The 13,146-nt window shown below is 39.0% G+C and overlaps 1 protein-coding gene across 1 annotated transcript in view; it reads left to right on the forward strand.

Annotated features, from left to right (window-relative positions):
- KIN (Kin17 DNA and RNA binding protein) overlaps positions 1-11,411 on the forward strand; it is a 25,751-nt gene extending 14,340 nt beyond the window's left edge. Inside the window, exons 7-13 of the mRNA XM_003786825.3 lie at positions 310-370; positions 1,225-1,354; positions 2,718-2,768; positions 5,378-5,446; positions 6,211-6,310; positions 8,615-8,715; positions 11,080-11,411. Of these exons, the coding sequence (XP_003786873.1) occupies positions 310-370; positions 1,225-1,354; positions 2,718-2,768; positions 5,378-5,446; positions 6,211-6,310; positions 8,615-8,715; positions 11,080-11,142 (575 nt within the window). The 3' untranslated portion in view covers positions 11,143-11,411. The remainder of the gene's footprint in view (positions 1-309; positions 371-1,224; positions 1,355-2,717; positions 2,769-5,377; positions 5,447-6,210; positions 6,311-8,614; positions 8,716-11,079) is intronic.
- Positions 11,412-13,146: the final 1,735 nt, after the last annotated feature.

Raw genomic sequence — 13,146 nt, forward strand, 5'->3', positions numbered from 1 at the left:
GGCAGTGTAGTCTGCCGAGATGTGGATAAACCAACTTGGAGTACTGTTAGCCAGGGAAAGGGGGATGAGTGGGGAAGCAGGCAGTGTAGTCTGCCACAGCGACATGGCATGTAGGGCCCCTCCTGGGTCTCTGGTGTCCGCCTGGGATTTTTTCAGGAATATGTGATCTTTCGGATGGGAGTGTTTTAGTTCTCATTTATTTCAAATTCCTGTGAGTTCGTCTATGAATACCTTGTGATATCTTATCTGATAAATTTCAGTTGCCATTTTCCTGAAATATACTTATGGAATGATAATTTTTTCTTCTAGTTACATTTAATTTGAATAAGGGAGCATGCAGTTCCTCAGGAGGGGCCTCTTCAAAGTCAAGGTGAGCTATAATCACAGGTACCTTGGAACTTCAGGGGGTGGGTGAAATGTAGGTGGTTATTGCATGTTTAAGCATTATGAATCATTTTGTTTTCTGGTTACAGTTTTCTTCTTTTTTGATTTTTGTTGCTTGGTTGGGAGTTTTGTTTGTTTGATTGATTTTTAGCAACTGTGTTTAGCCTATGTATGATGAGATTTTTGATCTTTTGAGGAAAGACTTGTTCTGATTAAATGGTTCACAATGGTTCGCTGTGAATCCTCCACACAGCAGTTCTGCACTATTATAAAACCATTTATCTTCTTATCTTAGCCCACTTATCACAGCTTAAATGTTAACTGGTGTGTACATTTTTCTTTTACCCTCTGTATTGTGGTTTTCTAATAGGCACTAAGTAGTCAACATCTGTCCTTAGCACTATAATGACAGTAACACACTGGGTTTCTACCAGTCATCTAAAAGATCTCATTTAATCTTTATACTTGAGTTAGGAGGTGGAGATACTATTAGATAGAGGATTTCAGACTTGGCAAAATGAATCAAGGTCCTAACAGAAGAAAGTTCAAACCCTGACGTTCCCAACCCCGAAGCCTCAGCTTCCATCACTCTGCTGTACTGACACCAGGAGCTGTAACTGAAGGGGAGGGGAGGGTGCAGGGAGTTGAGGACAGGACAGTTTCAGTGTTCTGGTAGTGCTGGTCATCCTGTAAGAGATGCAGGCAGGCCCTTCACTGTGTTGGCTAATCTGCTATAAACGAATTCTCTAACAAGGTGATTCTGCATTGAGAACTTTGCACATCGTAAGCATTTGTTCATGTGTGGTTCTGGTTAACAAGCCTGGCTCTTCTTTCCGTCAGTTCTTTGGGCCCGAGCGCACTGAAGACGGTAGGGAGTGCAGCATCGGTGAAACGGAAGGAATCCTCCCAGAGCTCAGCTCCGTCCAAAGAAAAGAAGAAGAAGAAATCTGCACTGGACGAGATCATGGAGGTGCGTGCAGCTTGTGAGCTGCTCATGGGCATTTTAGCAATTAAAGGGATGATGTAATTTAACCCTAAGGAAAGTTGAATAGCTTCATGAATCATTAAATAAAACAAAGTTAGGAAGTTTTCATAGGTGAGTTAGGGAGAAGGAGCCTAACTGCAGTTCGGCCTGAACAGAGTTGCCCCCACCCCCAGGAGATTCAGTTTCTCACCTAGAGTCGGGTCTTTGAAACTCTCCATGCAATTATGTTCAGCGCAGTTCAGTGAGAAATCGTGATCCCTCATAGGTACTGTCTCTCCTCCAACTAGTATCTCCTTCCTGTTGCCCTTGAATTCCTCTTACCACCTAGCTAGCAAGGGAAAAGCTAGCTGTCACATGATGCAGATTTTCTTTTTTATTTAATTCAGGTCAGGCACGGTGGCTCATGCCTGTAATTCTGTTTCTCTCAGAGGGGGAATCACTTGAGCTCAGGAGTCGAGACCAGCCTGAGCAAGACCCTATTCTCTACTAAAAATAGAGAAATTAGCAGGTGTAGTGGCAGGTGCCTGTATTCCCAGCTCCTCAGGAGGCTGAGGCAAGGAGGATTGCTTCAGATCAGGAGTTTGAGGTTGCTGTGAGCTCTGACACCATGGCAGTCCCAGACAGCACAGTGAGAGTCTATCTCAAAAAAACAGAATTTTAATCCAAAGTAAGATGGAAAGTCAGATCTACTTTTAAATATAATGCAAACTAAATTTAGAATAATCCTTGTTCATACTGGAAGGCTGCAGAGTTTAAATTGAGGTTTAGAATCAACCGAAAATTCATTTGTTGATACCATCAAAAGTCGGTACTTAGGGTTAACTGCAAACAGTCGGGAAGGGGAAGGTTGAGACGCAGCAGCGTGAGGGCCGGGCAGGGCCTTTCCCTGCTGGTTACTCTCATATCTCTTCCCTGTCATTCAGTAAGTGTCATTTTCAATTTGCCATTAGACGGTATTCTTAACCATGCTGTGCTCAGCTAGGGCAAGAGTTACATATTTACTGCACAAAACCAGCCCGTTCTCCAGCGTTCAGAGCAGGCAGGGTGGTGTGGTGAGCCAGATGGACTTGCCATACTGGCCGGACAGGGGTCGCTTCTGTTTGCTTTCTGGGGCACTTGCTTTGCTCTAGCACATATTTTTTTTAAATCCAGGGTTTTTTTAAAACAGGAAACTAGTTATAAATAATGTTTATTTATATTTATCAGAATTTGCAAATGAGCAAACTGTATCGTCTGTCTTCTGTAAAGTATGTGTGATATAGTGTTATTTTCCTAACTAGAATAATAATTTTGAGGTGACTTGAGGATTTTAAAGAGATAATCTTAAGACTGTCTTCTGTGTCCACAGATTGAAGAGGAGAAAAAAAGAACTGCCCGGACAGATTACTGGCTGCAGCCCGTGAGTATTCAGCCGGAGTTTAAGTTCCCAGCTAAGTTCAGTGGATGATTTGAATAGCATTTGATATAAACTGCTGAATTTCTCAGACCTCTGTAAGGTGTATAGATGGAGTTCCTCATAATTTCTAATGCCTTTTCTTGCTATCATATCTTTGATGTCTTGGTGGCAGCTGTGCTGGAGGGTTTCTTCGTGCTCATAGGCCAGTTATGGTCCCTGAGTTTAGTGCTGAATTTGTATATGAATATCTTAACTTTGAGTCAGGAATTTTTGATTTTCACTGTCAGACAAAATGTTGTGTTTTCATAAATGGCGTTAAAAGGTAGAATTGTAATTGCTGAAGTGTTGGTTTTTAATTTATTGCATCCTGAAGTTAAGAGTTATCTATTTAGGGGCTTTGCAGAAAAAAGCAGTTTTAATTTTACAAACTCAAGGAAGTTTTATATTTTATTGCTTATTTATCTATTATTTAATATAATGTAAAATAGTTTTTAAATATTTAATTGTTTTTTTAAATTATTCTTTTTATGCTTTGTGTTAGACTTACTGAGATGTGACATTTTCATAAACCTTTCAGTGTGATTTAATTATTCTTGAAGAAGCTGGTTTGTCCATAATAGGGGGTGAAGAATAACACTTACATATTATTTCCATAATTTCTGATTGAGAAATAAAATGAACGAAAACATAAGAAGTCTGGGAATCTAATTCAAGGAAGGCTTCATGGTTGTTCTTCTCATAGCTGGAAATACTTTAGTTTCCGTGTTTTCGTTTATTTTCTTACACAGAGGGAAGCATTTCCACAGGTGATCACATGCAGGATCATGAAATAAATTATTTAAGATGAAAGTACCTGTGCGTTAAATAGAAAATAAGCACTTTGTATAAATTGGTTAATTCTTACCACAGCGCTCTAAGGGCATTCCCCTTATTGTTGCCATTGTACAGGTAAAGAAAGTAGAAAGTAGGGCATGAAGTAAATCATGTCCCCGAGGTCGCCTGGGCAGTGCAGAGTGAGGAGCTCCCTGGCAGTCTGGTTCTGTAGGTCGTGCCCTCCACGTCTGCGCAGTTCAGCCCCTGGTGTGCTGATCTGTGAGTGGAGGTTTGGGCCATTATAGACTCAGGTATCTCATGGGATAGAAAAATAAGGTTAATAAAGGAAGGACTTGTAGGGAAGAAACCATCTGTGAATTTTGATTTGTTTTCTCTATTAGAGTAACTGGTATTGGAATAGTAATAGTTTTATATATTGCTTATTAAATTGTAATCAAGAATTTTGCTGAAAATAGTAGCTCTTAACCGGAGAATTCAAAAGTTTAAACTTGATACTTGATAATTTTCTGTCTTCTGGAGGGTTTCTTTGTGTTTATGGGCCAGGGATGTTCCATGAATTGAGTGCTGGATTTGTGTGTGAATGTGAAGATTTCTCTGTGATAACTTTCTGTTTGTTGCAAGTGAGGATCAGCTAGCAGTGCTCTGATGACCCAGTGTGCTTCAGTTTGAAATGGGCAGTGTGTGTGTTAAAACAGCCAGGAATCCACAGAGATAGGCTTGGAGGGCCTGCTTTCTGAGCTCAGAATAAAAGTCATTTCAAACAAAGTGGTGTGGGCAGGAGTCAGTAAATACAATGATGCAATAAATTATCTTCCATTAGAGTGTCTGCCCAGGAGGGTCTCTAAAGAGATATTTAGCCCAGAAATATTATGGCTTAATCAGGGAAGTTGTTTTAGCATTAATTGGCTTCATTCAGAAAGTTTTACAATAGAAGCTTCAGAGAGACCATTCAGGTTTTCTCTTAAGCATGTCTTTTGACTATGAAATATTCTTTCCCTTAAGTCCTGACTAAATTTTTGTTAACATAATTTTAAGCATGGCTTTATGAAATGTTTGTGACAAACTCTTTAATATATTCACTTGAAGTAGCAAATACGGAATCACTGCAGTGAATGTTGCAGTAAACTGGGCAATTTAATCTTCATTTTGAGCAGTTAGACAGCTAGTCCAAATCAGGAGAACAACTGTAACAAAGCAAAGTCAGAATTCATTAGTACGAAACAAACCCACACTTCTATCCCATTTGAGAATTGGATGCTTTTAGCTAGAGCTAATCTGGAGGAATCACATTTGTATCAAAAACTGAAAGACCATCGAGTACATTGTCCTGCAAATTCTCTAAGGCTCCGCTCACTGCAATGCCAGTGAGACTCTCGCCATCTGAGTTCATCTGCAGGGAGCGCTGACCGTTTAATACCCTGGGCACTTTTCACTTCTGAAATGGGGAGAAAAAAGCTGCCTATCAAAGACATGAATTAATGGTTTAAACTTACAGATAAAAGTCCTAGACTCCAAAAACCTTCAACTGTAGAAATCAGGCATTTTGTAAATACTTTTCCCTCTTGGTAACCATGTTGAAGGAAAGGAACCAGGAATAAAAGGTTATGAAGGAGTGTTTTGTCCTTGTTGGGAAGGCTTAGAACTCTGTAATTTCTTATTTAGCAGAAAAATTACATTTTGCTATGGTATTTGGTGGACATGATTTAAAAGGAAAAAGTAAATCTGAAAAGATGATTTATGTCTTTTCATCTTTTGTTGTTGTTATTGTTATTTTCTAGGAAATCGTCGTAAAAATTATAACCAAAAAGCTGGGTGAGAAATATCATAAGAAGAAGGGTGTTGTTAAGGTAAGAGCTTGCCGTTATGGGTGGAATTGTGAGGGAAGCTGCCGGTCATCCTGGGAAGCTATTTTGGTGTTTCTTGAAAAACAAGCCCAAGTAGCAGAAGTACCACACCTGAAGTTCCTAATTATTTCATGAAAAGGAGGCTGAATTCCTGACTGTTGGAGAAATGTTTCTTTTCTAACCTCAATTTGTATCTAACCTTGGACTGTTCTCTTACTGGGGCAAGTGACATGTATGAAATCCCCAGGGCAAAACTCAGCATGCCTGCCTCCCTCATCAGCAAAGTTCATTCTTTTTAAGTGAAGGGCCAGTATAGTGACACCCCCAGAGGGCTCACAAGGACTTCCTTGTGTTTTGCCTGAGAAACTGTCATTTGGCTACTCTGGGATTTTGAACTTTTTACCAGCATTCCAGTCCTTGTATCTCTTTCCCTTTTCCTGAATGTAGTTTTATCCCAGCGCCTGGCCGTGTGGGTGCCTGAATTGCCCTTCTACTCAACTTTAAAATGGGCAAGATTATCCTCCCACTAGATTCGTAAAGTCTTATTCTGAGGTCACCGGTGTCTTGTTCTCTCCAGATGACAACCTTAACCGAGCTTTGAATCGAGGTCCTTATTGAGAACCAAAGACTGAGAAATCATATGTGGAATCTAGAAAATAGTGTCTTATCTTTTGATTGGAATTTCATTTGTTTTCATTTTATTTACTTTTATCCTTTTAAATGAGCATTCATTATTTAATTATAAAAGTGTTCATTTTACACGACAGGAAGTAATTGACAAATATACAGCTGTTGTAAAGATGATTGATTCTGGAGACAAGCTGAAACTTGACCAGACTCACTTAGAGACAGTAATTCCAGCACCAGGTAAATCTGTTTGCAGACCATTTCCTACATATGTCATCAAAATGAGCAGTTCCTCTCTTAGAACCATGGGTTTTTTATGTTTTGTTTTGTTTTTCTTTTGACATTACTTGATGGTTATAGACATGTTTCCATTTGGGAAATATTAACTGCCAATGCAATTCTTCCCCATCGAGTTTGGGGGTTGTAATAGTGGACTCACACTCTGATCCAGCTGTCCCATGGCAGGAATGGATTTTCACCTTCCGAGAGTACGTATTTTTTCTGAAGCAAAACACAGACATATATGGGTAGAATTTATTATATTAGCCTTGTTATTACAGGTTGAATATCTTTTATTCAAAATGCTTGGGTCCAAAAGTATTTCAGATTTTGGAGATTTTTGGATTTTGGAATATTTGCATATATATAATTGGATATCTTGGTGCTGATACCCAAGTTTTAACATAAAATTTATTTATGCTTTACACATATAGCCTGAAGGTAATTTTATATATTTTCAATAATTTTGTGCATGAAACAATTTTAACTATGTTTTGACTCCAGCCTATCCCGTGAGGTCGGATGTGAAATTGTCCCTTTTTTATATATCTCTCTATCTCATTTATCTATCTAGATAAATAGGTAGGTAAATAGATGGTTTTTAGAGATAGGGTCTAGCTCTGTTGCCCAGGTGGGAGTGCAGTGGTATAGTCATAGCTCACTGAAGCCTTGACCTCATAGGCGTAAGTGATCCTCTTGCCTCTGGATTAGCTGGGACTATAAGTGATGCTGCCATACCTGGCTAATTAAAAAAGAGATGAGGTTTTACTGTGTTGCCCAGTTTGTCTCAAACTCTTGGCCTCAGGTGATCCTACCACCTCAGCCTCCTAGAGCAATAGGATTATAGGTGTGAGCCACCACACCTGACTAAGTGTGGGATTTTCTACTGTGGCATCATGTTGGTGCTCAGAAAGTTTTGGATCTTACAGCATTTTGCATTTCATGTTGGGGGTGCTCCACCGTACTGTGTATATAGGCTTAGTTACCTGAGATAGTCCAGTAAAAGTGTGTGTTCTTTTGTTTTCTTCCCCCCACTTATTTTCTGTGCCATTTGTAAACGTATCCGTATCTCAGTACAAATGCTACTTTGCTTAGATTGTTTACCTGAAACTCAAAAATTTGGCAGGGATGTAACCATTGCTGGTATAATAATGTCAGTCTAAAGCTTCCACTTGTCTTATCCTTTTTTCTTTCTCCCCATAAAGTGAGACACACAGATAGAAAAATTTATATCAACCTGTGGAGGTATAATTGATGTACAGTAAGCTGTGCATCTGTAAGGTATACGATTTGAGAAACTTTAACCTAGGAAACCATCACTGATCAAGATCATGAATCTGCCCCTCTCTTCCCTCTCTGGTCCTCTCTCCCACTCTCTGCTCCTGCCTCCCTGTCTTCCCAGGCAGCGGTTTCTGTCACTACCGATTAGTGCATATTTCTCTAGAATTTTTTATAAATAAAATTTATACAAATGTGAATATGTCCTTTATTTTTGGTGTGGCTCCTCCACTCAGCGTGATTATTCCGGATTCCCCCGCCTTGTTGCATACGAGTGCAGTTCAGTCTCTCGTTGCTGAGTGGTATGTCCCTGTGTGGAGGTGCTGCCGTCCCCCTGTCTACTGGGGATCCCTTCCAAGACCCGTGGATGTCTGAAACCATGGATAGTACTAAAGCCTGTGTATATTATGCTTTTTCCTACACATGCCATAAAGTGAAATTTATAAACAAAGCCCAGTGAGAGACTAACAAAAGCTAATGATGATATCAGACAGTTGTAACAATGATTATAGTCTCTCTCTCTGTATCTTTCTCAAAATACCTTATTGTACTCACCTGTTTTTAGACCAAGGTTGACCAAAGGAAACTGAAACTGTGGCTGAGAGGGACTTCTATACCACAGTTTCTTTGTCTAATCACCTCCGATGGGTATTTGAGTTGTTTACAGCTTTGGGCTGTTTAAAAAAACTGCCATGAACATTCCTGTACAAGTCTGTGTGTTGGTACATTGCTTTCTCTTGGGGTACTTAAGTGGCTCAGTCATATGGAGGTGTAAGTTTGAATTTGTATAAAATTTCCAAGCTGTCTTATGAATTTTAAAAAGAGACAAATTAAAGCAAGCTAAATTTTCATAATTAAGAACTTCTAGTCTGGGAAGGGTTTTATTTTTCATTATACGCCTCCAGTGGAATGGGTGTGGCTGTGATAAGGTGGAAGAAACATGTGGGTATTTCTTTGCATTAAGGTTTATATTCTTTCCTATTGTAGGAAAAAGAATTCTAGTGCTAAATGGAGGCTACAGAGGGAATGAAGGTACCCTAGAGTCCATCAACGAGAAGACTTTTTCAGCTACTATAGTCATTGAAACCGTAAGTTTATTTGTACAGGGAAAATTTCAAAACTCTTTGAAAATGTGCCATAGTTTTTCTTTTAAAAGACTAGTCTTTTACTTAAGAATTTGAGTTTTTTTGGCTTGGCGCCTGTGGCTCAAATGGCTAAGGCGCGAACCACGTACACCTAAGGTGGCAGGTTCGAATCCAGCCTGGGCCCGCCAAACAACAATGACGGCTGCAACCAAAAAATAGCCGGGCGTTGTGGCAGGCGCCTGTAGTCCCAGCTACTTGGGAGGCTGAGGCAAGAGACTTGCTTGAGCCCAGGAGTTGAGGTTGCTGTGAGCTGTGATGCTATGGCACTTTACCCAGGGGGACAGCTTGAGGCTCTGTCTCAAAGAAAAAAAAAAAAAAGAATTAGAGTTTTTTGTGTGCCTTCTCTGATATTAGGACATCTATGATCTTGTTTTTTGTTGTTGTTGTTGTTTGTTTTTAAAGAGACAGAGTCTCACTTTGTTGCCCTCAGTAAAGTGCTGTGACATCACAGCTCACAGCAACCTCCAGCTCTTGGGCTTAAGAGAGTCTCTTGCCTCAGCCTCCTATGTAGCTGGGACTACAGGTGCCTGCCACAGCACCTGCCATTTTTTTGTTGCAGTTTGGCTGGGGCCGAGTTCGAACCACCACCCTCTGTATATGGGGCTGGCACCCTGCTCACTAAACCACAGGCACCACCCTATAATCTTGTTTTTTCCCAATGACTCTGCCATTGCTAAAGCATTTTATTTTCTAATTACAAAAGAAATGTGTGCTCATCATATAAAACCTGGAAAATATAATTTAATAGAAATTATTTTTAAAATTACCCATAATCCCCCAGCCTGCCAATAACCTCCATTAATATTCTGGTCTGTAATAGAAAAGGGCAGTACTGCCTGGAGGAGCAGAGAGGCTAGTGGAGGACTTGCAGCCAGTTTCACAGGGAGAGAGGATTTGTCCCCTTCCCCCCCTGCAGGCTTCTGCATGTCCGTCTCTCTCTCACCTTTTTTCCTCCATGACAGGGGCCCACTTCGAACGCTTTTTGGAAGTGCTCTAAACTTTCTCTTTGTTCTTCCTAAATAAAATCTCTTTAAAAAAAAAAAAATATATATATATATACACACACACACATATATATATTTACACACACACACGTACATATTTGCACACATATATATTTATTTTTTTGGTCTGTTCTTTTCCAGTCTTCCTAGTTTACAAACTCGTACACACTTGTGCACTTTTCTTGCTTGACTCCCCCTCCAAATATAATATAAACTCAATTTGGCCTAGCAAAATTAGTAGGGGCACTGTAGTTATAGTTAATGGGATGGGACCCACAGAAGTCAGCCATATTTTTAAATGTCCCCACTTCTTCCATAAAGCATTTTAAGAGCTAATAAATTGCTTCTAAACAGCTTCAGCTTTTCAGCTATTTGCCTAATATACCCAAAGGTTTGGCTCACTCCTTGTTTTCTAAATACGCAGTTCTTATTAGAAAAGTGTAATTGGCCATAATAATGAAGAATTCAGCCTAGGTCATGAGCTATCTGGGAGTTTATTTCCTTTAAATACAGTGATTATTGTATATTAAAAGAATGACAATTTCAAAAAGTATTTTTTTAGGAGGAGTTATCAGTAAGGAAAAAAAAAGCTCAAAACCTTAGTCTAGGATTAGCGTCTTCGTAGTCATCGTGGTGTTACAACAGAGAGAAACAACTTTTAAATTTTAAACAAAAGATTTAATAAAAATAAAATGATTAGTTGAAAATTATTGAGCTCATAGTCAGATTAAATTCTAGGTATTGTTTTAGTACCTTCTGTGTCTTATTTATGTAATGAGTTACGTAATTCCCATTATATAAATGCCAACAACCAATAATACAGGCACTACTCGTATCCTGGCTTTTGTCCCAGTGGGATTTGTGGGTCGGGGTCTTCTCAGCTCCCTGGCTGTGCCATCTTCAGCAGGTGGTGTCTCCAGCTGCCATTCTTGTGCTTCAGGCAGGAGGAGATGAGGGGAATGTGGAGGGAAGCACGCCTGGGCCGTCGCCTCTGTTCACTTTCGTGCTCTGGACTCGGTCCATGGCTGCAGCTAACCACAGGGCGAGCCAGGAAGCAGAGGGGAGGCTGCACAGCCAGCGAGCTCTGCCACTGCATCTACTGGTAACACATAGGTGTCATCAAAGAAGACGGGGTCGTTCTCACTGAGAAGGCCGAAGATTGCCTTTAAAATTCAGAGTTACAGAAATGCTAACTACCTTAATGGTGTTTCAGGGATATGGAAAAGGTAAATTTGTATCTCTATGTGTGGTGTCTTTTATTTACATACGTGTTTTTAATTTCTTAAATTATTTTAATTTGTAGGGCCCTTTAAAAGGACGCAGAGTTGAAGGAATTCAATATGAAGACATTTCTAAACTTGCCTGAGTTTGAAAATTTGTCAACGACACATTAAAATCTTAAAGCATCAAATTGGTGTTCACCATGGCATTATGAGACTCTACTGTGTTAGGGTATTTCTTCTGTATAAAAGAAATAGAGTTTTAAAAATATTGTATAGTTGTTTAGCTAAACTTATAGACAAATATAATAATGTGTCCTGAAGTATCAAAACTATGTAATTTTCCCCATTATTTTTGTTTCCTTTGTAATATTTAATGATTTTTTTATCTACATTAAAGAATGTTATTGTAAAGCGTTTTATAATTCAGAATCATATAGTTGGAGGAAGTCTTTCCTATACACTATATTTTCAGTAGTGGAGTAGTAAAGTTGAACTATAAATAAGTTTTAAAACATCAAACTGGAAACGTATAGCAGCTGTATGGTGATGTCATTCGTACACTGTAGAGGTCACTCATTTCAGGGGTACAGGTCATTGGTGTTAGTGCGTCCATTTGCAGAGTTGTGTAACCGTCACCACTATCTAACTGCAGGTTTGCGGCATCCTGGAATAAAGCCCTGTATACAGTCAGTCCCTCTCCCCCTCTGCCTGGCTGCCGGCAGCTGCTAACCTACTCTGTGTCTCTGTGGACTTGCCTGTTCTGGACGTTCCGTATCAGTGAAATCATGCAGTGTGGGGTTTTTCATAATCCAGCTCCTCACACTAGCATGATATTCCCAGGGTTCACCCGTGCTGTAGCTTGTAGGAGTGCTTCTTTGGTTTTACTCCTAAATATTTCATTGTATGGATGTGTGTATGGATTCCAGCCTCCCAGAGTGCTGGAATTACAAGGCTGAGCCAAGTGTGCCTGGCTTAATAGAAATTTTAATAATTTGAATCTAGTTCCTTTCAATGAGACTCTTACCCAATATTCTGCATATAATTATATACCCCAAGATTTTCTTTATTTTTGAACCACTGTACACACATAAAACACTAGAAATCAAGCTAAACGTACATTTAAAGAGTTTTAAATTCAAGATTTTTACCAAGTAAAAATTAATTACAAGATCCTACTTTTGAAGTTTGTGTTGAATATTTGTAGTATAAGACTAGAACTTTTGAATAGAAAATGGAAAAAGTTACAAGATTTTAAAAACTTTAATAAATATCCATTTTTAATAGAAAAATACAGCTTAAAGGCAGTGCTGTTTACCTCTTCAGCACTGAGGTTATCTTTAGATAATAGAAATAATCACATTTCTTTAACATTTTACGATTAGGTCTAAAGGCACTCGCTTTATCAAATATAAGTTGGATATATCAAGCAGGAGTTTTGTCTACTTTCTAAAATGAAGATTGATTTCTGGAAATTATGGAGATTTTCATAAAAGCGTACCTATAAAATGTGTTTTTTTAACACAATTTTAACAGTTTGACCTTTGAAAATATGTTCATTTTAGGAATAGATTTTTTTTTTTTTAAGGAATAGATATTTTAAAGAAATGAAGTCTGACATAAGGTTTAAAATCTAAGTGGTATTACTTATAGGAATTGTTTAAATACAAACAAAATAGCAGTTCTGCTAGAAGAACCAAGAAAGGCTCTGTTCCAGGTATATTAAATTTCTATGAAACTTGACTCATAGACTGAGGGGGCTTTCAGAGAATTTGGAACTATAGTTCTTTCAAAATTCACTTAGGAATATGAACACTGCACAATTAGCCGTCGGGGCACAAGTTTAAATATGCGCAGAATTTGGGAACAACTACAACTCCAAGGTCATCTTTGGATACGATCAGGGAAGCAGGGCTGATACGTGGTGGTGATTTGATAAACAGACACCTACCCAATTGTGTTGTATCTTATTTGGAGAATGGTTATGTGAACAGAGTGAGGTTAATCAACTAAGGCTTTTTGATAGTTAATTGTTAATGCGTCAACTTGACGGGCCACAGCTGCCCAAATAGTTGGTCGAAGATTATTCTGGATATTTCTGGGTGGGTGTTTAGGGTGAGGGTAACATTTGGATTGGTGGGCTTAAGAAA

Source organism: Otolemur garnettii, unplaced genomic scaffold, assembly GCF_000181295.1.
Source record: "Otolemur garnettii isolate 467f Iridium unplaced genomic scaffold, OtoGar3 scaffold00019, whole genome shotgun sequence".
In the NCBI taxonomy this organism is placed as follows: Eukaryota; Metazoa; Chordata; class Mammalia; order Primates; family Galagidae; genus Otolemur; species Otolemur garnettii.